At 37.9% G+C, this 26,975-nt stretch overlaps 2 protein-coding genes and 1 long non-coding RNA gene across 4 annotated transcripts in view; 1 reads left to right on the top strand and 2 right to left on the bottom strand.

Moving 5' to 3' along the window:
• Window positions 1-456: 456 nt before the first annotated feature.
• Window positions 457-14,640, bottom strand: golm2 (golgi membrane protein 2). 2 transcript variants are annotated; one of them, XM_019106846.2, is made up of 10 exons: window positions 13,232-14,640; window positions 6,706-6,760; window positions 6,329-6,431; window positions 6,092-6,179; window positions 5,866-6,007; window positions 5,692-5,775; window positions 5,245-5,553; window positions 4,475-4,603; window positions 3,097-3,264; window positions 457-1,889 (listed from the first exon to the last, which is right to left on the bottom strand). In XM_019106846.2, exons 1-10 carry the CDS (start codon window positions 13,556-13,558, stop codon window positions 1,813-1,815), a joined length of 1,482 nt encoding a protein of 493 aa, XP_018962391.1. In that variant the 5' UTR covers window positions 13,559-14,640; the 3' UTR covers window positions 457-1,812. The 2 variants fall into 2 exon arrangements, with proteins under 2 accessions (XP_018962391.1, XP_018962392.1); XM_019106847.2 differs by lacking the exon at window positions 3,097-3,264 and having other exon boundaries at window positions 13,232-14,639.
• A 642-nt stretch (window positions 14,641-15,282) lies between these two features.
• LOC109093108 (protein FAM189A1) overlaps window positions 15,283-26,975 on the bottom strand; it is a 92,478-nt gene continuing 80,785 nt past the window's right edge. Inside the window, exons 5-12 of the mRNA XM_042760093.1 lie at window positions 26,457-26,564; window positions 22,357-22,517; window positions 21,438-21,573; window positions 19,577-19,655; window positions 17,733-18,395; window positions 16,590-16,655; window positions 16,155-16,477; window positions 15,283-15,991 (exon numbers count right to left, since the gene is read on the bottom strand). Coding sequence (XP_042616027.1) covers window positions 15,776-15,991; window positions 16,155-16,477; window positions 16,590-16,655; window positions 17,733-18,395; window positions 19,577-19,655; window positions 21,438-21,573; window positions 22,357-22,517; window positions 26,457-26,564 — 1,752 coding nt within the window. The 3' untranslated portion in view covers window positions 15,283-15,775. The remainder of the gene's footprint in view (window positions 15,992-16,154; window positions 16,478-16,589; window positions 16,656-17,732; window positions 18,396-19,576; window positions 19,656-21,437; window positions 21,574-22,356; window positions 22,518-26,456; window positions 26,565-26,975) is intronic.
• On the top strand, window positions 15,935-16,968 carry LOC109093109. The gene is made up of 3 exons (XR_002018312.2): window positions 15,935-16,072; window positions 16,208-16,310; window positions 16,567-16,968. It is a non-coding gene; the product is annotated as an uncharacterized LOC109093109 (long non-coding RNA).

The following is a 26,975-nucleotide window of genomic DNA, read 5'->3' as shown; positions in this document are numbered from 1 at the left end:
TACAGGAAATCGGTCCTACAGGACCGAGTTTGGAGACCCCTGCTCTAGGTCGGAGATGCATTTAGAAATGTAGTCTCAGAACAACAATAGTAATCTTAAATACAATATCAGAAGGTAGGCTTTCTCAAGCCAGCTTAACTGTGTGCTAGCATTTATTTATTTATGCATAGCACTTCGAGAAGCAGGCAGTAAAAATAGAACGAGTGCACGGGGTATAAAATGAGAAGGAAAGGCACGTTCTGTTGTCATGGCAATACCGTTAAGAAGCACTTCGGCGGAATGCCTGTATATTCCTGCATCGTATCACTCCAGATGCCATCGTGATACGAAGGCATTCCCTATACTTCTTAGAAACACTTTTTTTCTTCTTTTTTTTTTAAAAAATATGGTGATTCTAAGGCGAATTGGTACAAATTTACATAAACGTTCTTAATGCAAACAGACAGTGAAACTTTATACAGAAAAAAATATTTTATTGTTACCGTAATGTAATAATTTTTGTTTTTAAAGCAGCCTGGGACAAATTAATGAAGATTTCTGGGTGCTCTTCCTGATGCTACTACTTCCCATACTTCAGTCACAGTGATAGGATTTGTACTTTTTCCCAAAACAGCACCTGTTTATTTGAAATATGGAGCAATTTGTTAATCATTATCCTTGGATTGCACTGCACAGCTGGGTAAGAGAGCCCAAACACCCATGTGACAGATCTCAAAAACAATCACAAGCTAGAAGCGTACATTCAGTATGCCAACCCTACCAAATTTTGCTTGATTATGAAACAAACACAAACAGTTAGGTCTATAATCATTATTTTCATTTGAGATTTTAGCAATTTTACAGCATTCCTTGTCACACAGATTCCTCCTTATATGTACTGTACATCTACAGCTACCAGTAAGAAAGGAAGCAGGCCAACAGTTGTGATGAGTTTAGTCTGTGGCCAAGTATTGCTTTTTTTCCCCCATTTTCTTGATGATCTACAGGCTGATTTACAAAGGCTGCCTTTGGCATGCAACAATGTCCTTACAAGACTGCATGTGAACTTCTAAGTGCTCCTTCAGAATTAGAAACAATAGTCCCCCCCCCCCCCCCACCAAAAAAAAAAACGTCTGGCCAATCAGTGTCATTATGTACCAGAGAGGTTAAAAAGTTGAACAGCAACTTGATTGCATCTTCCCATAGTTTACACTTCGGCAACAGTTGTCCAAAAAGATAAAGGGAGATTATGCTTTTCAGCAGTTCTTAAAAAAAAAAAAAAAAGAAGGAGGAAAACTGGTGTTGGTGTTGTAGAGGTCCTTTTCACCAGTAGTATCAATATGTTCCACTTTGTGAATCTAACAGAGAAATATTACTTCCATATTATCTATTCACAGTAGTGTCCTCCAATCCCTGGAGAAGTTATTCTATTATCCAAAAGAAAGAAAATAAAAAGATTTGTACAACATAATAGTTCCAAATCCCAATTCTGATACACCTGTGCTACAGATGGGGGCAGAAAAAAACAAAACATGAAAACAATACTCTCAAATCAGGTCATGTGCAAGCAAACATTTGCAGCAGATTATGCAATCACTGTCGTATTTAAATTGAACAAAACACTCAATCACTGATATCACAGTCAGTGATATCACAGCTGTAACCGCTGAAACTCGTTCCTCTCTGAAGACACTGAAATAGTTTGAATAGTCTGAATGTCTCTAATCATTATACCAAAATCGCAGGTGAAATCCAAAGTTCCTTTTCCTGGCTTGGCTACTTCATTGTCAGAAACATCCAAAGGTCAACATAAAGGGTTTGTGAGGGATTGAACTACAGGACATCAATGGCTTGATGTCGCTTTCCATAATCCACAACCCTTTCACCTGGAGCCTCCCGATCTTCATCGTCTGAAAGATACAACAACAGAGATAATTTCAACTCAGTGATCAATCACAACAATGGCTGGCTGACTGACTAACTAGCGTAACTTTCATGGGTAAAGAAAATATGCCTAGAAACAGTGAAAGCTACTAAGGCCACATACACATTGTACAATTTTTGGGAGTGATAACCACATTTAAATGTGTGAATCCTGTAAATCAGGGTTGTAAAATTATTAATAACTTTCAAGATAAAAGTATGTGTTTACATAATATGTGTGCACTGTGTATATTTATATGTATATACTGTATATAAATACACGTATGTGTATATAATTTTTTTAAAGAAATATATGTAATACATATTTATATCATAAATATTCATATATGACTTCTATATAAAGATATATCATAACTTCTGAAAGTGCACAACATTATTTTACTGTAGCATTATCAAATCTGAGAATGTCATTTAATATCAATTAAACAAACAAACCAAATTTCAATACTACCAACTCTCAACTTGGTGATGTATTGTTAATCACCCAGAAAACGTAACCTTACTAAATGGAGTTATCGAAAATATAATGGTTATGAGGAAATATTTTGCAGCTCTAATATCAACTATGGTATACACACACAGAACGAAATTTACAGGATTAATTCTTGCACGTACATAAGGTTGTCACTCCCTAGACTTTGCATTGTGAACATGGCCTAAGAGACATAGGGTTTAAGTGATACCAATGCAAAAATGGGCAAGATGCAATAAGATGGTCCAGTCTACACAGCTGAACAACAGTGATTTCAAAAACAACTAATTTAAAATATCAAAACCCTAGTGAAAAGGATTCAACACAGGTGTTATGGCTTTTACATGCACTGAAAACACAATAACTCTACACACAAACACGCTGATTAGTAAAGACAATGACTGGAATGAGGCATGCTGGGAGAGAAGGTTCAGTCTCATAACCACATGGTCCATTAAGGTTAAGTAGCTCACATTCATAACTTTCTCTCTCATTCACTCATGCTCTCAGCACACTGAGGTGAGGGCTTCCTCCTCGATTGACCCCTTCCACAAGCATTAGGCCAAACGAGCTGACGGTACTTCAGTATGCTGTGAGCTCATGATGACTGAACCAGCAGCTTAATTTAGCAGCACAGCAACAGCACAAGGGAGGGGGAGAGGAGACGGAATAGCAAAGCAGTCGCATTCCCCCTGGCTCACCTTGGACGTCTTCCTCCCCACCATCACCATCCTCTTCCTCATTGTAGGCCAGCTCGGCCTGCTTGTCCGCCTCATACTCACCCACGTTGCCATCATCCCCGTTATAGTCCGCCAGCTTATTGCCGTGTTGCGGATCTACAGGGGACTCATTTTCATCAAAGAAACGGCCTGCAGAGGCAGAGAAGGGCCCCATCAGGAAAGAGAGAGAAAGAAAAGAGAAAGAAAGGAACGAGCAAAATTTGAAAGTAGTAAAAGACAAGGAAAGAAGGACATAGAGGGAATAGTAAAAGAAAGCACAGAAAGGCAGACAGATCAGAAGCATATTCACAAGAATAAAGAGCTAAGAAAGGACAATGAGACTGTAACATGAAAAGTAACTGATAATGCCATAATTTAGGCCCAAAGGAAATAAAATCAACTGAGGACAACTGAGGAATGGAGCTGGTGGTAGAGGAGTTCACAAAGAAAGGAGGGCTGGGTGGGATGGGGTTGATGGTGTTGTGGAGGAGTTTAGCAGAAAGTCAGGCATCGCAGTTATCAGCAGAGAACCCAATCTAACATACAGCTTTACGATCTGTATTTCACACACACATATGCTCTGCCTGGGCTTCATATACACACACATTCATCTGCTACCTCAGAGGAACTGATTTAAGGCTGTGAACTAGCTTGAATGGTGCCACCTTCTGTTGCATCAAACCCCAGAGAGAGCCTTAAGGGGATAGTTCACCCAAAAATCTAAATCATTTACAGTCATTTTTAAACAGTATTTATTTTTCTTATGTGGAACATGACAGAAAGAATTACCATCCACAGCTTGAACATTCTGCTAAATATCTCATTTTGTGTTTTACGCAAAGTATAAAATCAGGTTTTGAATGACAATTTATCTGTGTGAACTATTCTTTTAAGATGGGAGAGCCTAAAGACAAGAAGGTAACCTATCAGCACCTTACGGAAACTACCAACCACCTATACGTAAACGTGATGTCTGAGGTTAAGGGATTATGGGAATATCAGCATCCGGTTGCTAAGTCTGAAGTCATGCGTCACAGTTTCTGGGTCCAAAAACTATCAGACAAATGTCTGACACCTTCTCTGAATTGTTTAAATAATAATGTCCAGGACACCTTGAGCCTGGATACTGTAGTAAATATTGTAATAAAAAAAAATAAAAAATAAAAGACAACTTAACTTAGAGGTGCATTATAAATGAATGGTGCTCATAAATGTCTGTTGAGATGTTGAAACAGAGTAGAGGCTTGGACCAGGAAACAGTATTTGATATGTCCCAACTTAGCAAGTGGATAGCTGAAGCTTTGTCTCGCCATCTTCAGAAACTGCACTGGTCCCCACCTTTGTACAATTTAATACTCACTCTGACGATGACGTGGAAGGTCAGCGGGTGCATGATCTCTGCCATTGTGTGGGTCAATGGGTTTGGGAAGGACCTGAGCTGGATTAGGAGGAGGAGGAATTCCAACTCCATCTGCCTTTAAACCCTCAGCTAATGAAACAATCACAGAAACAATGCTGGATATTAAAAAGTTACATTTATCTCAGTAGAGGGATGTCACTTAATGGTGTGACTCTAATCTCCATTATTCCCATGTGAGAAAAAAAAAAACAGTAAAAGTAAAAACGTAAACTTCAATTAATGACACGGTCACATAGAAAATAAGAAGGATGAAAACAGGACAGTTTCTCCGCAGCAAGAAAAAAAAAAGAAAGAAAAAGAGACACAAAAAAACAGACGCTCAGATGGCTTCCCCAGTACAAAGAAATCACAAAGCTATATTTGCATTGTCTAAAGGAAATATCAATGTTTGTGCAAATAGTTTGGTAAAAAAATCAAAATAAAAAAGGGATGTTTACATTAGATGTAAAAAAAAAAATGCACCTATAGTAATAAAATATTAATAAATAAAAAACTTTTAGAAAAAGGTGAAGAGTCGTTTTAATAGTTCTGCCTTGTGTGCCCTGCACACAATCCTTACTGCCTGCATAGTAGCTGTGTGTGTGTGTGTGTGTGTGTGTGTATGTGTGTGTGTGTGTATATTTGGGTCCTGCATCACATTTCTAAGACAACCAACAATTGAAAAGCGTTATTATAAGCGATATAAGCACAGATAAAATATGACCTCTCACCTCCCAGCTGTCTGCGCTGCTCCCCAAACTCATCTGCCTTTATGTCTGCCTTATTATCTTTGTCAAACAGCAGGGGTTTGTCTGCCACCGGCTTGGGAACCTGCTGCTGCCCAGGTACATCGATGTTGCCCAAATGCAGGTTTTCATCATGGGGCATGTCTGGTCGGTCCAACGGTTCCCCGCGGGCCAAATCATCCCCTGGTCTGGCACCAGCTCCAGCTCCAAACCCTGCCCTCTCCTCCTTCAGCAATGCCACAGCTTCCGCGGGCTCCATGTGCTTCTGCGGCGTGATGGCTGGCTTCTTTAGCACTGGAGAAACATGAAATGTGAATAAGAATTAAGTAACCAATATTAACTTTTATTCTCAGTATGCTTTAGAGTTTATTCTCTACGTTACTTATCAACAATTTATTTAAACCTTCTAGAGATTTACTTTGTGATACTCACCAAACTGTGCATCTTCTATCTTGCCTACTTCACTGTCCTCAATGCCAGGCATGCCAGCATCGCTACCAGGTTTACCCATATCATCTGAGTGTATGTGATAGAGAAAAAGCAAGAGAATGGGATTTTTGCAACCAAAAAGTTTATGCATCTGCTCATTGAGGTTTGTTCCACTACCTTTAAGAACTGGACCATCATTTCGCTGTGCAGCCACTGTGTGGCGCTCTGCACTGTCCTTCTCTTTTCTCTTGATGGATTGATCAAGATCCACCTCCACCTTCTGACCCCCTGTGTCCACTTTACGATTCTCTAATAAACTCTGCAATAAGGAAGTTTTTTTGTTTTTATGCAAAATACAGAGTATTAGTGGAGACAAGTTACAATTTAAACATTCATATCCCACCTGTCTGAGTTTTGCTGCCTCTTCTACTCTTTTCTTGCTCTCTTCATATTCTGCCTTCAGCTCAGCTATTTGTCGGCCACACTGCAAGCTGCAATGCACATATTACATTCTAGATTTATATTTATATGATCAACTAGTCTCATCAGTCATTTTAAACAATCCTTAATGTAGGAATGGAAGTGCGTAGAAAACAAGACCCCCTTTTCTGGGTATGGGTCCACAAGGATTTATATTCACCTCTCATACTCTAGCTTCTTTTCCATATTGGTGCTGTTTTTCCGCACTTCCCTCAGTTGGTCTTCCTGTCGGATGACCTCCTGCCTCAATTCCTTTACTTGCTCTGTAAATGTGTACACACACACACACACGCTTCAACAAAACATGACTACATGCCCCAATAGATCAGCAGTCCAAAACACCACAATATGAAAAATATCAGCCAGCAGGATACCATGATTGGTTTATATCAGTGTGGAGTAGAAAAAAAAACAACACTGTACAAGAAAATATAGTGTATACCAAAAATAGTGGTGTATGTCACTTGCATAACACACCCCAACCCTATTCCACTAACTCAGAGGCGAAAGCAGCACCCTCTAGCGAGCACTTCTTACCTTTCAGTCTGTGAATCTCTGACATCTGGGCGCTGACATCATTTTGCATCTTATTCTGGAAAGCACAAGAAAAAGAGTGAAAACAGGAATGCAATATTATACAAATATATTTTTAGAATAAATGATGAATCATGCCATATGTGATTTTAACAACTAATTCAATAACTGAGTTTCTAAAAGCAATACAACTAATTTGCTATTTAAAACAATACAAAATAGATAATCAGAAAACACCATAAAAGGGTAAATAATGTAACAGTGTACATATAATAATTAATTGTATAAATGGTATTTCAGGTCCCCACTGTTTTTCAGAGATCATTTTCCAGGACATTTTTTATTTAATTACGGCGGGAATAAAAGACAAGGATCACGCTCTAAAGTAATATATTCCTCTCTCCAGAAGTCTTTAAAAACATACAGTTTATGGCCATGACCTAACTATAAATCAGCTCTTTAATTTGAGCTCTTAATTATACATTATAACAAACGATTTTCAAAACCAATTTCAGTACCATAAAAAAAGAAATAAGTAAATACATTGAAAGTATTTATTTTATTTAACCATTTGAAAATAAAAATAAATTAAATCAGTTTATTATTAATGCTAACAATATTAAAGAAAATAATATTTTAAAATAGTAGCATATATTCTTAAAATATTTTTCAATTAAGTATTGCTTTAATAAGGATCAACTGATGTACTTTTGCTTCCTCTACTGTCAAAAATCTGGGTGTTATATTAGACAGCAACTTGTCTTTTGAAACAAAAACAGCATTCTTCCATCTTAGAAACATTGCCAAGCTATGAAACATGTTACCTGTTCCTGATGCAGAAAAGCTAGTTCATGCATTCATGACCTCTAAACTGGACTACTGTAATGCACTGCTAGGTGGTTGTCCTGCATCTTCAATAAACAAGCTACAGGTAGTCCAAAATGCATTAGCTAGAATCCCTTACCAGGTGAAGGAAATATGATCATATTACCCCAATTTTACAGTCTCTGCACTGGCTACCTATTAAGTTCTGTATCAGTTACAAAATATTATTACTTACCTACAAGGCCCATAATGGTTTAGCTCCTGCGTACCTAACTAGTCTTCTATCACACTACAAACCTTCACGCTCCCTAAAATCACAAAACTCTGGACTTTTGGTAGTACCTAGGATAGCAAAGTCCACTAAAGGAGGTAGAGCTTTTTTCGCATTTGGCTCCCAAACTCTGGAATAGCCTTCCTGATAATGTTCGGGGTTCTGACACACTCCCTCTGTTTAAATCTAGATTAAAGACACATTTCTTTGGCCAAGCATTCAAATAATGCATCTCATAACTTTGGACTGCAGTTATATCTGATCAAATGCACATTATTATTCTCTAGCTTGGGTTAAACTAATAAATTTTACTTGGTTGGAACAGCAGCTACGCTAATTATGTCTCTATTTGTTTCTCTGTTTTTGCCACACTAGGATTTGCACAAGCTTCAGTCTGGATCCAGAACACCTGAGAAGAGATGATGCCAACCCTGAAACAACATACAGAACTACCACATTTTGCTATAAGTTTGATAGCATTATATAATAATTGCTGTAAATAGTGTTCATCTATTTGATTATGCCTTTAATTAATTTTTCTGTACATTTCTGCCATATGTACATAAACTGACAGTCCCCACTGATAAGCTACTACTAAATATTGTAAAAACCTAATTTTCTGTAAAACTGCTTTGCAACGATTTGTATTGTAAAAAGCGCTATACAAATAAACTTGAATTGAATTGAAATCTAAAATATATACATATATTTTAAAAGTCTGGGGTCAAAAAGACTTTTTAAATGTTTTTGAAAGAAAACATTTTATGCTCACCAAGCTATTTATTTGACCAAATATAGAGTAGAAACAGTAATATTGTTAACTTTGTTATAGGCCTAGTTAAATTTACTATTTTAATACATTTAAAATGTAATTTATTTCTGTGATAGCAAAGCTTAATTTTCAGCATCCACTACTTAAGAATAATATAAAAAATATTAAAACTTTTTAAAACGCAAAACTTTTCTAAACTTTTAAAAGTTTCTGGTCTGGCTTTCTCAAGGCGACTTCAAAGTTTGTCTTGACAATTTCTTTTTTATCTTTAATATTCTATATAATATTATCAATGTTAAAAACAGTTAACCTGATCCTTCTTTACCAATTTTTTTTTTTTTTTTGTATTTAGAAATCAAACCATCCCCTGGACATTTTGAACCCATGAGAGACTGTGTGAAGCTGCCTATAGTACCACACACACACACACACACACACACACACACACACACTCTTCAGCATTGCCTCTTTTATAACTCACAGTATTGTTGTCCAATCCCTTTTCAATGATCCTCAGTAAGAGAATTCAATCTCCAGAGCTTTACTGCTGCTGTGATAGGATTGAGAGGATGAAGCTCTGAGGGAAGTGTGATCAAGATGACAAATTCACTAAGGGGGACGTGGACATAGAGCTTGAGCTTGCTGAGAGCAGAGCCCTGGCTCAAAGCACAAGACAAGATGATAGTCAGCAAGGCAAATTAAGCTGCAAGGGCATCGGACATAAGGACTAAGCAATGTGCCATTACAGGGGCCCAATAAGCCTTGAGCTAAACAAAAGGAAACAGCAAAAATCACACACAGGAGAGGGGTCAGTAATTAAAGCATCAATGTCACCTTGTGGAGAAAACAGCTAGAACCCTTCTCATCAGCAGGTGAGAGAGTAACAGAAGCTCACTGCATCATTTCAAACCAATTCCACTCTTTTACAATATCTGGCTCGGGGCAACAACCACTCACAGATCCACAGACTTGGAGAACTGATCTTCATCCATAATTAGGACCATAAATAAAACTTAAGTAAATATGAAGTGGCTGTTACATACCAGGATGGAGGCAAGTACTTGGATGGGAGAAATTATTATTTTTTTTTCCCAGCCTATTTGAAATAACATTCATAGATGGGATAGTGCACAATTTACACCAGGAACATGCATTAAAGTAAACCGGGCCAATTTTGATGCAATGTTTACTTTGCATTCACTTCCCTTTTTAAAATCAACATTTGAGCATGCTGACAAATTGATCAGCATACCATCCAAATACCACTGGTTGCAGGTTGCTATTACTTAAAATCCATCAGGTTGTACATTTTCTGTAACCATCCTATTTTTATCCATAAGAAAAATATTGCACTGTGGTAATATTGTATAACAATATAAATCAACCATTTAACAAAACGATTTTATAAATAAATGGCGCCACAACAGTTAATTACACAGTTTGGAAACTGACACCAGAATGTATGAGAACAGAATTACCTGTAATCTCAAAAATGGGTTCGTTCAGTTTTGCCAACATTTGCATGTCAGCTCCAGTGGGCCACAAGCTTCACAACAAACTTCAATACTGAGATATCACTTATTTTCAAAGGGTCCTATGCTTCACAGCTTCATTCTATTTCTATAAAACATTTATTAGAATGATTAATTATTCAAAAAGAATACAGCTGATATTTGTTTCACCATAAACAATCTGAAAAGCCAAAGGCGATGATCTTTCATAATAGGCTTGGTACTGTTCAGAAAAAAAAAAAAAAAAAAAAAAAAAAAAAAAGGTTCTTCATTGACAGCCATTCACTAGTAACCAAGATTTCATACCAATTTTAATCCCAAACAACATTTGAATTAGTATTTGATATTTTGCCAGTGCTCAATTTATTTCGAAAGCCCTTGACTTGCCGTCTTCTGCATCAATGGCCTAGTTATACAGGTTGAGTGCTCTCAAGTTTGCACGTCATCTAAGCAACTGCCATTGAGATGAATGGGAATGCTGATGGTTGACTTTCTCCTTGGACAGACCATAAAGCAAAAGTGAACAGGAAAGTACAAGGCTATAGGTGTGTCTGTGTGTGCATGAGGTCTCCACCTTTGGTATACAGAACAGGAAACACGGTGACAATAATGACATTCCCAGTAGGAAACAGATCCTATTCTTAAACCCATGACACAAGGATAAAATGAGGTATAAAATGACACAATGAAAAGGTATAAAATTAGGCTCTCTTTAAGATCTAAGCATAAGTGTTGCCATGATCAGTTAAGGAGAATATCATAATGTAGCTTCAGTTTATCAAAATGTGTAGTATTGACAGGTATTAAAGTTCTAGCAGCTTTAAGACAATCCACTTACTGAGTTTTGTATCATTTTAATGAAAATATGGTGGCTTTCAGCACTTTTTCTATCAAAAGGAAACTTAAAAAAAAATTAAAGAAAAAATTCAGCCTTACAAGAAAAAGTAAGTATAGCAAAATGCAGGACATGTGATATAATTCAACATTTTCCGTTACTTCAGACTGTACAAGGCTGCAAAGCTTCAGGGTGCCTCCTAAAACGAGAAGACATTTTACAAGTACTGCTTTAGGCAATGAATGTGAAAGGGTAATAATCTGTAAAGGGGCCTGAGTGAGCAATATGACCAAACATTTGCTGCAGCACGGCATCAATCTATAAAGGTACAGGGCACCCGGATGCACATGGAATATCAATGCTCATATATCCCGTTCCTCTTTCCAGGTAGAAAAAAAGACCCTAGGCAGAAACGAGTCTTAAAATTTAACTTCTGCAACAATGACATCTTCCACATCACCCTCCTCACACAATAACCAAGATGATCGATTCATTTACTGTAAACACAATACAGTGATTTTTTTAATTTTTTATTTAATTCTTTATTTAAAAGTGACAAAGGACAGTCAAAGACAGCCCCAGAATTAGCTACAGAGCTAAATCAGCCCTGGGCACACAGATGGGCCCTGACTATGAGCTCTCAGCTGTGTCACACAACCACAGGGAAGCCCACGGCTTGAATCCATAAAAAGCTCCATGGCAGGATGCTCTCTGTCCTGTCAGCTCACATTTTTAGTCCACAGATGTTAATGGTGTGTGGGATATTATCAAGACTCACAAAGACCAACTAAACACAAACAAAACATCTTAAAGGTGAACACCCATATTATTACACACACACGCATATATGTACACATATGTATGTATGTATGTATGTATGTATGTATGTATGTGTGCTTCAAAAAACAACAAATAATGTTAGTAAGTTGTTACAGAATAAGAATATGTGAATAACTTAATTTTGACCAAAAAGGCAGATAGAACCTTATAATTCCAAGGTGACAAATGATTTTAAGATTTCATTCATTTCCCTTTACGACTGTAAAAATCTCTGGACAGAATTTACATGGAAAAAGGCAGTTCTGCCGTCTGTGACGCAACCTGCTGACTGAACACATCACACAAAAGGAAAACTGCCTTATCTGCAGGCACAACTAGTAGAACAGGCACAAAGAGAACAGTTAATGTCAACAAACTGCCTACTTCTTTAGAAAAAAAAAAAAAAATGTAATCTGCTTTTAAATGCACTGTGTATGTGTGGGACAAGATAACAGGAAAAAAGATCTGGTCAGTGAAACATTCATACTATAATTCCTGAAAAACGGAACAAGGCACTATGCATTGGACAAGAACATCGCCTATTAAACTTTGTTTGCATTAACTACTCTTCATAAACATTCTTCAAATGACAAAAGGGATAAACAAACAGACTTACAGGATGTGCACTAATCATAATAGAGAGACTGCCATGGTTAGTCTTTGTTTTAGACAAGGCCACCTGGAGTCATTATTCTAAGCATCTATCCAAGGAGAAGATAAACCTATAGAATGCCCTTATATCTGCATAACATCTGCAACTCTGAGAAGCATTATATAACAGTGGTCGATGCTTAGTGCTGGAGCATGCATCACTCAAGTTGATTTACTTGATCACAGAAGGATGTGCTGTGTTTTTTATTTTTCAAATCAAAGCGTAAATACACGTAGAAAACTTGTCCATGTGTCGCAGCTGACACAGAAGAGCGCAAGCTGCCTGCATAGCTCATATTCTTCAAAATGGCACTACGCTGAGACACAGAGGATACGAATTGTTGAATAAACAGTCTATGGGACAGTCACAAGCCTTCTGGGTTTTTATCCAAAATATCTTAAATTGTGTTCTGAAGACGAACACAGCTTTAATGGGTTTGGAATAACATGGGGGTTAGTGATTAATGACAAAATTTTCATTTTGGGGTGGAGTATCCCTTTAACTGAACTTGAGCAGTTCTGCATAGAATAGTGTTTAATGTCTATATGTGCAAAGTGAGTAGAGACAGAAATATCCCAACAGACTAAAGGTTGTAATTAAAGCAAAAGGTGGTTCAACAAAATACTGACACAAGGGGGTGATTCTTCTTCCAACTTAGCGATTCTGTTTTTTTTCTTTTTATTGTTGTTGTTTTTTTTTTCTGACATGTTGGTGTTATATCTTTCACTTGGATGTTATAAGCTGCACTGAGTAAATACAGCTGTATAAAACACAAATTGTTTTTTATACCCACTGCTGTATGTGTGTATAAAGGAAACCCTCGTGGTTATTTTCTCTCACCCACCTTTTCATCGGTGCAGGCTTTGACCAGTGCATCCCTGGCCTGTAGTTTGCTCTCCAGCACGCTGTAGTCTCCGTCCTTCTGATCGATCTGTTTCCGGTGCGTGTCCACCTGCATCATCAGCTCGGAGTTTCTCTTCTCCAGGCGCGAGCGCGCCGCGTCCGTGCGCTTCACCTGCGTCTGTATCTCGGCCAGCTCGTCCAGCAGCCGCCCGTGCTTAGTGGACACACTCCAGTAGTTAAACGACAGAATGACGATTATCACCAATAACACAAGCAGAATGAAGGACGGGAGGCGACCTCCACGTCGATTCGCGCCGAAGCCGATCATCGCGGAATCGAACAGACGCACCGATTACGATCCCTCGCTTTGTGTGAGCGCCGCACGTAAAAACAAACAAACAACTAACTTACTGATGTGGCCACTGCTCTACTAAGTTTTCTATCGTGAAAGATTCGTGTTCTTCCCCATTCGGCTTACAGCAACCTTATAGTGTCCTGAAGTTGGTGACACAACTACTTGACGACTTCACCGGATCCCTTCCGCACAGTTGGCGACTTCAAGCTTTTCCTTGTTTGCATTCATACAACGCCACTGTCGGTAGATCAAACACATCAACGCACACACAGGCGACGTGGCCTATGAGAGCTGACGCGAGATAACGGTGCATGGGCATGAGCTTTCCGTTCTCCGCCTGACCCTACACCACTTGATAACGCATTTTTATTCGGTTACGGTCATCTCTGCAGATCTGCCGTCATGCTCGTGTGATAAAGACACTTCTGAATGCACCGCTCGGCTGTATGTCAGCTATAACCTCGCTAAAGTAGCATGCGTGAATCTGGTGGAGCAAAAGTCGTGCGTTAGCTTCAGTTCAACAACGCGAAACCGGTTTCTTCTAAACACACAATGACAAACACACAAAGCCAACCCGAAATTGGACATGTAAACAAATCTATTACCATTAGCAACGAAGCGATAATAAGCTATTAGACAACTAGCGTTACATCTGACACCGCTAGCAAGGCCTGATTTACAGTACTCTGCACATGCACATCAATATGCACCTGGTATAAAACAACGCCGTATAAACAAACTGAAAATGATGCGTTTAACGCGTCTCTGAACGCAATTCCATGCAGAATAGACTATACATACAGCGCTAGCTTTAGCGCTCGCTTGTACTGCTACTCAACTCCAGCCTTCCTCCTCTGCTCTCGGTCCTGCAGAATGCATGCGCAAACACCTTGTATTTGTATAACTAATATACATAAGTAAACGCGTCAGCACAGGATCATATTTCGTAATCGTGTCCTCATCTTCTTGTATATCTAACTGCCAGGTTGGATGTCTTGATAAAATCCAGAAAAATGTCGTCCAGCGTGTAAAGTGTACAGAGGAACGTGATTGACAGCTACAACAACCAATCCGTGAACACAACTGACGACCCTGATTGGCTGTGGGCGTAACTGCGTCTGTCGTTCAATTTTCATTGGACGCTCAAATAATAAGAGAAGGTGGGGTATATGGCACTAGAATGAACATTCTCATTAGCCAAAACGTCGCATTTATGGGAGCCATACCTATTCCGGGATGTTGCTCATGATGTCTTATTTTATATATATATATATATATATATATATATATATATATATATATATATATATATATATATATATATATATATATATATATATACATTCATTTAATGCCTGAGGTTGAAAAAAAAAAAGTATCTTCAAATGATTTAAACAAGTAGTTGCCATCTAGTGTGACAAATAATCAGCCTCCCTGTCTGGTTTACCAAAACTTTGAGCAGAGCAAATACACAGACTGAGCCTAGTCCAAAAACAAGGATTTTCACTGCATAATCACAGCAAGATAACCCTGAAACAAGTCTGCTCTTTGTTTGGGGCCCATTACAAAAAGTCTAAGCACACACAAACACTCAAGAGCTGTTGCACTTATGTAACTCAGTCAAACAAACAATGACTTGAGGGTCTTAAAAGAGTAGTCTATAACGAAAAATTAGGAACAGACAGATTTTTATTTTGCAATACAGAAAATAATTACACACTGAGGTAAGTTGAATAATCCAGCTTTATAAAGGTCTCTGTCCTGCAGTGGCACACAATGACCAAGTATGTCCAATAATTCACATAATGTTTGCAGAAGCTGTGTATTAAATTAAAAAAAGAAAGAAAGGGGTTTCATGAGGGGGTAAATCCATGTTGTCATCTTCTATGGTCTATTATAGACCCACTCTCCTATTTAGCACATTAGCAAATTCACTAAAACAAATATTTTACCCTTTTTCTGACAATAAAATAAAAATAAAGTATATACCCCTGCAGGTAAACACTCTGGCATTTCTTTATTTTTTTATTTGATTTGATTTGATTTTTTTTTACATATGAGAGAGTATCAACTCCATGATAATGTTTTTTTGTTTTTCAAGAGCTACAGTTTTCTGCTGATGAGAGTTAGGACTTGTCCTTGGCACATATTCAGAGGATCATGAGGAAAAGAGTGTTTTAGTCTGGAAGGTCAAAGTGTAGTTTCTCTGCATACACTGATGTGGCTCTGAGGCTGGCGTGGAGGCTGATGATCCGGGGTAGCTGGGACATCCGTCTGACTGGATCCTCTGGGTGGACGGCGCAAGGATGAAGACGGGGAACTCAAAGCTCCACAGCTCTGTAAATGCAGGTCTTCGTGAGCATGTTTCCTCTTGCTGCCCATGATCTTCTGTGACTGTGTCATCAACTGTGTGAAGGATATGAAAAAAACAAACAACCCCAACGTAATTCAGTTGTGATATTTCACTTTCAACTATTAAAGCACACAGTAAGTAAAACTGTGTAAATTTATTCATTTCAGATCATATGATAAATACTACATATTCTACACCAAAATATGCCAAATTCACCTGATCAATGATACTTGCGCTGAAAATGGCCTCCTCCATGTGTTTCTCATCAGATTTAATAACACATTTAATGCTGTTGACCACCTGCTGGACCTCCGGAGGTAGACTGCAGCTTGAGTGCTCCAGGAACTTGGCCACCAGCACTTTGGTGTCTTTGTAAGTTTTGAGGTCTGCGAGAGACTGTGGCCGTTCTGTAGACATTGAGTGAGGGATGTGAGGTTTGAGTTGGATGTCCACATTTCCACCGTACTTCTGCTTCTTGCCCCCTCGGCTGCTTTGTTTGGCAGAAGGGTGTCGGTCGCTCTCAGAGAGCTCCATACATGCTGTTAAAAGCAATGCATTAGTTTGTTTATTCTAATAAACACAATTTACTTGAGATGAATAACTGTATCTTTTGAATACTGTGTTACAGAGAAAACAGAGATAAGGTGCAACCTTGATCACAGGGAGTCTGTGGAGAGTCCTCAGGTGGATGTTTAGAAGCAGGAGCACAAGGGTCACCTGCAAGTGAAGTCACATGCTCAGTTTTCCAGATTGCTCATGGGTTATTAATGACTTAATATGATGCTGTATGATATGATGTGCAAAGATCATATATTTTCCTCTAACTACAATAAAGCAATGATTGTATAAACTCAGCATGTTACACATATGTGGTTTTCATAAGGAGCTTAATGCGGTTTATTGTCATTTTAGACCCCAGATAAACAAAAATTTCCCATTTGTAGTTATGAAACTGAGTTTTCACTGATTTTAGCCCTGAGTTATTAAACCATGCACTTAAGAAGCTTCAGTCCTACTTTTGTGGCATTAAGCCTGCTTTGCAAAAGGTGTACAATGTGAAATGATATAGTGTAAGAAAGTAATGGCCAGGCTAACCATCTAAACTGAATAGCGCTTGCCTCATTAAATATTTATGCACTTCCTCAGTCACAGAAACATTTAGGCATTGTATTTTGTTTTAGCATTTGAGGGAAAAATCTAAATGTCAATTTAATAAATTTTGATCAATTTAATAAATCCATATAAGCCCAACTGATGCATAAGAGTGAGACAAACCGCTATTTAAACAGGTCAGAGAGTCGGACTTGTAACCCGAAGGTTGCGGGTTTGAGTCTCAGGTCCGGCAGGGATTGTAGGTGGTGGGGGAGTGAATGTACAGTGCTTTCTTCCACCCTCAATACCACAGCTGAGGTGAGACCCTTGAGCAAGGCACCAAACCCCCAACTGCTCCCCGGGTGCTGCAGCAAAAATGGCTGCCCACTGCTCCGGGTGTGTGTTCACGGTCTGTGTGTTCACTACTGTGTGTGTGCACTTGGATGGGTTAAATGCATATAACAAATTCCGAATATGGGTCACCATATTTGGCCACATGTCACTTCACTTTCACTTTTTTTTTTCACTATAATACTGACCCTGCAAATAAGAGCATTAACTTGGGGTATACAAATGTACAGTGTGAAACATGGAAAAAGCTAAGCTAGGATTCTGTTAAGCTAAGGTTTAGAATTAATACATGGTTAACACTTCAGTGTGAAAAACCCTATTGATCTACAGAGAGAAAAAGAACTCACGTACTTCTAGATATGGAAGTACAGGATATGGGTTCACTAGTGGAACGCACAATCCTCGCCAGCTTCCGATACCCTTTGGTGGCTCGGAGTGTGCGGGGCCACTCACGTTGACTGGAATTGCTGAGGGCAGAGGTAGCATGAGGCTGTGAGGAAGAAGATGATGGGGACCAGACGCTGAAGCATAGCCGGGTTCCCCGCAGTTGAGCTGTGGGTGACGGGGAGGTGCAGGTGGAGGGGGTCAAAGCAGAAGCTGCGGCGGCAGTAGAGGTCACTGCTGAGTTGGAAACACATTGGGATGGTGTGCCTGGAGGGAAAAGAAGGGTAAGCTTCTTATTGGTCCGTTCTCTGTGCTGTGTGCAAGACATGGGTTTAACGCCTGTAATCTCCTCCTTCTCAGGCACGTTAACAACATCGGGAGATAACTGGGGAGAGTGGAGCTTCGAATCTTGCGTGCGGTCCAGGCGAGCAGGGGTCTGCCGTCTCAGGGAAGAGTGGGTGCTGTGATCCAGACTTGTGCAGCTACCATCAATAGGTACAATATGCAAAGTGCCATATGGAGAGGAATCAGAGCCTTTTCCTTCTAGAGAACACAGGTCTTCTGAGGAACAGCTGTGATCAGCGATGTCTGCAGTCTCGGACACCATAAGCGAAGCACTATCAACAGAGGCTAAGGGAACAGAGACCATATTATTGTATACATACAGACAATGACTGAAGGCTGTTGAATCTTGGACTTTGTTTTGGTTTGTGAAACCCGCCCCACTGCCCGTTTACCCAATTATATTTCGGCACCCCGGGTTGCCAGTTGGCGGAAAACACAGCGTATTTCATTTTATTCATCGTCAAGTGCGCTCGTTCCTGTTTGTGTCGTCAATCTGGCAACCTGCGTCAAGTCTGAGGAGGAGGAGCTGGGTGAAAAAACCCTCTCCAATATTTTGAATTTGGACTGCAATACCTAGTTCAACCACTTGGTGTCAATCCTACATACAGCACCTTTAAATATAAATATTTTTTTTAGGCTTGTGAATCTTTTGTTTGCTTGTGTTGCCATTTGAACATTTACAAATTTGTTAGTTTTCCTATTCAGTCCAAAGATGTGGTCTCATTAGTCAATACCATTTGCATTATTCAACTGATATGTATAAAGCACAGCTCACACAGATGTCAGTTCCAAACCAAGCAACTTACTGTTGGTCAGTGACCAACTAGAACATGAGCAAAATTTGTGTGATTTACTTTTTTGCCCTCATGTGAAACATGCTGATCATCCAGATTCCTACTAGAATGACTGGATTTCCCTCACTAAATTTCACCAAGCACTGGCAAATGTGACCATACCTTAAGTCTGACGCTGAAGACTGGAGTAATGGCTGCTGGAAATTCAGCTTTGCCATCACAGGAATAATTTCCATTTTAAAATATATTATAATAGAAAACATCATTTAAATTGTAATAATAAATTGTAATATTATTATGTTTTTTCAAATGTTTTTAGTGTAGTTTTAATAAAATAAACACAGTCTTGGTGGGCATAAGAGACTTCTTTTAAAGAAACATCTTTAGAAGGGTAATATGGGTCCTTGAGTAAATTCTTTTTCCAAATCAAAATCTAGGTCCTTATAACTAATATTCCATCAAACATTACAGATACATTATGCTAATGCGGATGGAATGTAAGATTAGAAAAAAAAAAGTCTTTACACTAAACAGCCCATATATATATATATATATATATATATATATATATATATATATATATATATATATATATATATATACACACACGCCACAGAAAGGGAAAACTTCTGACTTTGCGTTTCTTCATAAATATGATTGCAGCGTCCTCACCCTGAGTGCTAAGGCCAGCTGTGGTGTTCCTTTCACACAGATTGGACTCTGTGACCTGTTGCTCAAGACTGGAGGTGATCTGGATGGAAAAAAAAAAAAATTAATACATTTTCTAACAAGCTGATCAATAACATGTTTAGAACTCAGAGGCTTTTGAGCGTAACCTTCTGTAGAGGATGGTGATCGAAAAACGGTGTTACACCTGAGGATGATAACAAACAACTACAAAAGGCGGAGAATCAGACATCAGTACATCTGTCACTGAGGAGTCTGCTACAGTCTGACATCTGGCATCACACAGTGCATGTACAGTTCTCTCTCCACCTTCAATACCACGACTTAGGTGCCCTTGAGCAAGGCATCGAACCCCCAACTGCTCCCCGGGCGCCGCAGCATAAAAATGGCTGCCCACTGCTCCGGGTGTGTGTTCACAGTGTGTGTGTGTGTTCACTGCTCTGTGTGTGTGCACTTCGGATGGGTTAAATGCAGAGCACTAATTCTGAGTATGGGTCACCATACTTGGCTGAATGTCACGTCACTTTCTTTTTTTTTTAAAACGACTGTGCCATCTTGTGACCTGCAGGGGGCTCTCTAAGATCACATTTGCAATACTAACTGTGCATTCTTATGACTGCACACTGTGTGGTTTCCATTAAAAGAATAAAAGAAAAAAATCTTTAAAACATGATTGATCCAAAAACACATAAATTACAGAGAATACATCCTGTATACAGAGAGCTTATTTCACAGCACAGATAGACTTTTAAAAAAATATGGAAAATAAGCTGCCGGTTACAATCAGTAGCTATAAATAAAGCTTACTATATCAATTTAAAAATATGTCTTCCTGTCACTTTCTATTATTGCGGTTTTCAAAACTTCTCAGCCTTGTTCAGGTGAGAAATGATTGAAATGCCCCTGGTGCTTTGTTTGCAGATGGTTATCAATAGCTTCACATGAGAAAGGTCTAAAATCAAGGAAACCTCTTGGTATTTTATCCCTTTTTAATCACAGACTCCTTTAAGTAGCAAACAAAACTTCAGAACACACAAAACAATCAGGGGCTCAGTCGCTGGATTTGAAAGGTTTGGATGGTTCTTTGTACATCTCTTTGCAAAGAGGAGAACTCTTGTTCCCTTTCATCAGGTGAAAAAGAGAAATTTGATGGAATTTGATTGTTCAAAAACAGGCCCTGCTCTCACTGTAAGAAAGTCCATTTCTTTTAAATGGAATGAAATTCCTGCCTATATTGCTGATGTGTTCAAGAGAAAATTATAATCCATTATAAAAAGGCACTTAGTACCTAATTTAACTTAATTTCTTTCAGCCCCTCAAGTGCACCGAAGGAACTTTTGACTGTCGAGCTTTACACAGACAAATGAATGTAACTGTAGAGAAGGAACATTGCTGAATTAGTGTTAAGCTAAAACATAGAGTCTGCATTATTTTTAGACTGAAATACCTGCAAACTACTAGTATGATCTATAAGAAACCAGGATCTATAATAAAATGATCAATGATGTGATCTATTCATTACAAATACATAAAATGCATACACATACGAAGACTTAAATACACCTCATTCATGATGGGCATGTTTTAATTTCTGAATTTAAATTACTTTTGATTATTTTGGGGGCTATGTGGTGTGTCTCTGTTAAATGACTCCTTCAAAACTGAACATCAAAATTGTAGCCACCCAAAATGACTCTCTTTTCTTTAAACATGCTCACATTAGTCATTTAAAAAAAAAAAATCTGATATTGTGTTAAATTAAAACAAATAGTCATGCAACTTCTACTAGACACTACAGAGCCAAATCATCATGCAATATTACAGTAGTATGTAGAAAAGGTATCACCTGGCTGGCAGGTGTCTGTCCCACGACAGATTCATAGGGTGGTGGCAACTCAGATGGATATAGAGCCCCGGGGCTGTTTATAGGCACCCCATAAATAGCACTGAAGGGAGAATGTGGAAAGTCCAGATGCAACCCTCTAATGGAGAGAGATGATAGTAAAACATGATTATAACACTGAATCAATGCTTCAACACATTTGGCTATATTATATTGGTGGGGATGATAGCTGCAAAAAAATATGTGAGGCCATTTAGGAACTGTGGAAAATGAAACCATTTCCTCTTTATCACAGCGAGTTCCCATTCCCATATATCCCATTCTTTTAATTAACCAGACTCCCTCTATCATATAGGGGGGAGGAATCTGTGTTTTTTTCATTTGTTTCTTGTGTATTACCACATCCTGACACTGACTGTGCTTTGAAGCAGCCAGCATGTATGTTGGGCTGCTCTTGCTCTCAATGTATTTACTGCTTTGTTGACACATTAGTGTGGCTGCATGCTAAACAGCCTCATCAGCAGGTTTTTTATGATGGGATGGTGGGCAGAGTGTCTCACAGTGCGAGGCAGAGAAATCAATTGTGGATTTACACCAGGCCATGGACACTTGTGCTCCATAATATGGATTCTCAGAGCAAGTTGCATTTAGACCTGCACTTACACAACATGACGGTGGATAGGTCTGAATTCCAGTAAAAAAAAAAAAAAAAAAAGAATGGATGTTTTTCATAATCATTCCATGGGGCAATTTCATAAATCTCTGTGAATCAATCTATTCATAAACGCACAAACCTCTTTCTCAGAGCACAGGATTTGCAGCCGAGCAATCTAGGATCAAACCATTTCTCAGATATGTTGCAATTATTATGTCATTTCCTGTCAGCTGGGGCATGAGCGGTGTTCTGTATGTGCGGGTTTACCTCTGGCCCTCCATCACAGGTGTGCAGGTGTACTCTGGGGGGTAGTAGGGAGGAGGGGGGATGGGTGGGATGAACTCGTCGAAATCCAGCGTCTGGTGTAAGATAGTACCATGAGGGGTCATACAGTCTGCGCTCAAGGCACGTGCCCTGTGTGGCATGAACTGATGAAAAAGATTCAAAAAGTGAGTTAAAAAAAAAAAAATAGAACATACACAACTGTTCAAAAGTTTAGGGTCAGTAAGATTTGTTTATTTTATTTTATTTATTTATTTTCGAAAGAAGTTATACTCACCAAGATGCATTTTATTCAATCAAAAATACAGTAAATACAGTAATATTATGAATGATTTTAATTTAAAATAACTGTATATTGTATTTTAATAAATTTTAAAATGTAATTTATTCATGTGATGCCAAGCTGTTTTTTAGTAGCCATTACTCCAGTCCATTTGGTGTTCCATTTGGTGTTCAAGACATATTTCTTATTATTATCAATGTTGAGAACAGTTGTGCTACTTAATATTTTTTGTGCATATTTTTTACTGTTGCTCTTGATCAATTAAATGTGTCCTTGCTAATGTATTAATAATAAAAATAAAAAAAACCCTACTGACCCCAGACATTTGAATGGAATTGTGAGCTATCTGATGACCCTCTAATGATGAATACATTCACCATATAATACTGTTCTTTCAAGTCAGATCATTTTCATTGTGTTCAAATAAGGCAAACCATTGTGTCCAAAATAATGAAGAGTAAAAGTAGGATGTCAGCTGGGTAATAATATTCTTCAAAAAAAGACATAAGTAGGTCTGGATATTTTGTAAGCATATGGGAACAGAACAGATAGGGTAGTTAGGGCCCTTTCTCACCCTGCTGAGACCCTTTGGCTAAAAAGTTTCATTTTATGCAATTTAACCCTCTGATGCATTAATTATTAAATTGAAAGTATTTTACTTCAAAACAAAGAATATAATCATTCCAAATCTTCTTTTCCTTCTATTTTTGATGTATTGAGAGAGTTTTCATCAGCCATGTAGAATTTAGGTTATAAGAAATAGAAAAACATATGACATTAAGAAAAGAGCCATATAGAATGATGAGGAAGGGTCAAATCATTATCATCAATGGTGATTTTCATGAGACGTCATTGTGTGAATGTTTAAAGGGATAGTTTACCGCAAATGAAAATTCTGTCATCATTTACTCTCCCCTTCAGAACACAAAAGATATTTTGAAGAATGTGATCATTCACTTTCCATTGTATGAACAAAAAAGGCATTTCTCAAAATATCTTTATGTTCCACAGAAGAAGAAAAAAAATCATACAATTTGGAACGACATGAGTATGAGTAAATGATGACAGCATTTTCATTTATAGGTGAACTATCCCTTTAAAATTGCTTTTTCTATCCATGAATCAGCTGGTGAAAAGTTCAGATGGCTAGAGTAACTCATTTTGTGCCATTCTTGCAAGTTCAAGGATAGGTTTAGAACATTTTTTTTGATGACAATGCATTTTCCTGTTGATGACTTATTAGAATATGCGAAGGCTCATCAGTCAGAAGGCACTGAAATCATCCTGGAATAGATCAATCTGATCCTTAAACATCATTAAGAAAGGCGATGACTGTAAATGACTGATAAGTACAGCTAGCAACATAAAGGCATTACATCACAAAGCCAAAATCCTGATTCAAAATAACAATATACACAGAGATAAGATACAAATGAACAGGTTGTGGTGAAATCACTTAATACAGTTGCAAAGGGAAAAGCTCCATGCAGTGCTTCACTTCATGCCTGCCCTCGGGCTTCTGTTGTTTTTGAGCATGGACTGTGCAGCTGGTAACAGCAATGATTTCTCGCTTTGCCACTCTGTGCCCGGAGTCGAGACTAATCCCACAACTGCTCCAGAGATTCACAGAGCCGCAGCCATGCTAATATAACTCATCTCAATTCATCTCCCTGTGCCCATGCCTCTGTTGCAGCCATCCATGAGGCTGTGCAATTTACTGTAGTGCCCATAAACCACACAAAGCCCACTCTTAAAGAATATTAAAACTTTATGTCCCACAAGTTTATTTTCTCTCACATAAAACAGGCTGGCTGAAAATGACAGATCCATTAAAAGGGAGCGATGACAGATCCTTGGTTTTCTCCCACTGAGCATTGTAACGTCTGTGGTCTCATCCTCATGTAATCTTACGCTTAAGAAATTTATACTACTTCTAAAAAATCTGCTTAAAGTACAACCAAATGAGATGAAGACTCAACACCTGTTTTATTCTGCATAAGAGAAGAGCTGAAAACTCTTTGGATGCAAAATAAATGTAATAAATTATTAATGGGTGACAAATGTGCCTGCAATGGTAACCATAAACCTTAAATTTTGTGTGATGTCATATCCAGGTTGATACAGTAGGTATCAGAACAATGAAAAATGTAATAAAACATTAATTGAATTACTTAGTGAGGAAACCCATAACATAAGAGTAAACAATCATTGTCCTACAAATTAAAAAAATGTAAGTATACTTAAAGGCCTCCCAAATATGTAAATATTAAATAAATAATTTTTGTCATCACTTACTCACCCACATGTTGTTCCAATCCTGTATGACATTCTTTCATCTATTGACAATAAATTAAGATAATTTGAAGAACGTTGGTAGCCTAACAGTTTTGTTTCCATGACTTTTCAGTATGGATAAAAAGTACCATGGAAGTCAATGGGAAATGAAACTGTTTGGCTGGTAACATTCTTCAAAATATTATCTTTTGTGTTCTGCAGCAAAAAAAATTAAAAAATAAAATAAAATAAAAATTCACACAGGTTTGGAATGACATGAGGGTCAGAAAATGACAGAAAATTTTCCTTTTTGGGTAAACTATCCTGTAAACTAGTGAAAATGTATATTCAAATAACTTGGATCTGAAGTCTTTGTACATTCAGATATACCCAACAAATATTTTTCAATTAAGAGTTAAACCTATTTACTGTCATTTTACGAAAGCAGTGGGTTTCCTTTAAATAAAGCCAACTAATTTTCCAAAGTCCAAGACCACTCTGTTATGTATGGAAGTCCATTTCTGCCACCAAATAAAAAATAAAACAAGGTATTTACGACTTTTTATCTCACAATTTGGACTTTTTTTTCTCAGAATTGAGTGATATAAACTCGCAATTCTGCCTTTTCTGAGAAAAAAAATAAGTATTTTTCCAAAAAAAAAAAAAAAAAAAATCAGTCAGAATTGCGATTCTTTATAACTGACTTTTTCTTGACTTCTGACTTTAGAACTCACAGAACTGCATGATATAAACTCGCAATTGTGAGTTATAAAGTCAAAATTGTGAGTTATAAAGTAATAAAAGAAATAAATAAAATTCCAACTCTTCCTTTTCTCATAATAACAACAATATATTTTTCTTGCAATTCTGACTTTATAACTCACAAAAGATATGAACTCGCAATTGCAAAAAAAAAAATCTGAATTGTGACTTTATATCTTGCAATTATGACTTTATAACTCGCAGTTGCATGTTATAAAGTCAGAACTGCAAGATATGAACTCACAATTCTGAGAAAAAAAAGTCTGAATTGTGAGATAAAAAGTTGCAATGACCTTGTTTTATTTTTTATTCAGTGGCAGAAACAGGCTTTCATAGTTATGACCCCTGCTGGAGAGCCAAAAAAAAAAAAAAAAAAAAAAATTAGGAAGATCCAAAAATCAGCATTTGTTTCTAGACTGCTTATTTCTTTGATCCAAAAGGAAATCAGGTTTCTCTTGGAAAAGGACATGTCTAAAGACTAAGTCACAGGATAGATTTAATGATTTGTTCATATTGCTCCGAAGTGAACTTATTGATATAAGATGCACTAATGAAATCTGATTTAATTGCCTTTTCTTTCGATGGTTATATTATAGACAATTTTTTTTTTTTTTTTTTTTTTTTTTTTTTTGCATTTCGCTAATTATACTATTACATTTTCACTTTATCTGATCTTTTCTCCATGATCTAATGGGAAAATGTAATGTGCATTAACACACTCAGAATGACACACACACACACACACTGCGGTATGGATCACACTTACCATCTGTAGTAAATCAGTAGAAACCATTTGCATACAGCACACGGCCGTGGCCAGGGCACACACGATGGTGGAGATAACATTCAGTGCACACACGCTGAAAAGCAGCTCCTGGGAGACAGAGAGAGAAATGGAGAGACAGGGATAAGAAGAGTGAGGACAAGAAGGTGTGAATCAAAGAGAAAGAGACAAAGAGAGACAGAAGGAGAGTGAGAGAAAGACAGAAAATAAACGAGAGTGGCAATTGTTTTGCTGCAAAAACCTCAGCCTGGCATGAACATGTATTGTTCTGTTTGTCAGAGTGAGAAAGCCATGGAAAAACGGCAGGAAAGAACAAATGTGTGGAAGAGGGAGAGTCACTAAGACATAATGGTCGAAGAGGGCTAATGGTGTCACCAAAGTGGGACTTTTGCATGGCATTATCGTTCTGCAAAAGCACAAAAAAGTTTAACTAAATGTTGCAATGGATAAATTCCTTGTGCAGCCTTAAAAATCCATTCCCATTCAATGACTAGTAAGTTT

This window comes from Cyprinus carpio, chromosome A7 (genome assembly GCF_018340385.1).
Source record: "Cyprinus carpio isolate SPL01 chromosome A7, ASM1834038v1, whole genome shotgun sequence".
Classification (NCBI taxonomy): Eukaryota; Metazoa; Chordata; class Actinopteri; order Cypriniformes; family Cyprinidae; genus Cyprinus; species Cyprinus carpio.
Note: the sequence above shows the minus strand (reverse complement) of the source record. Positions and strands in the feature narration are given on the sequence as shown.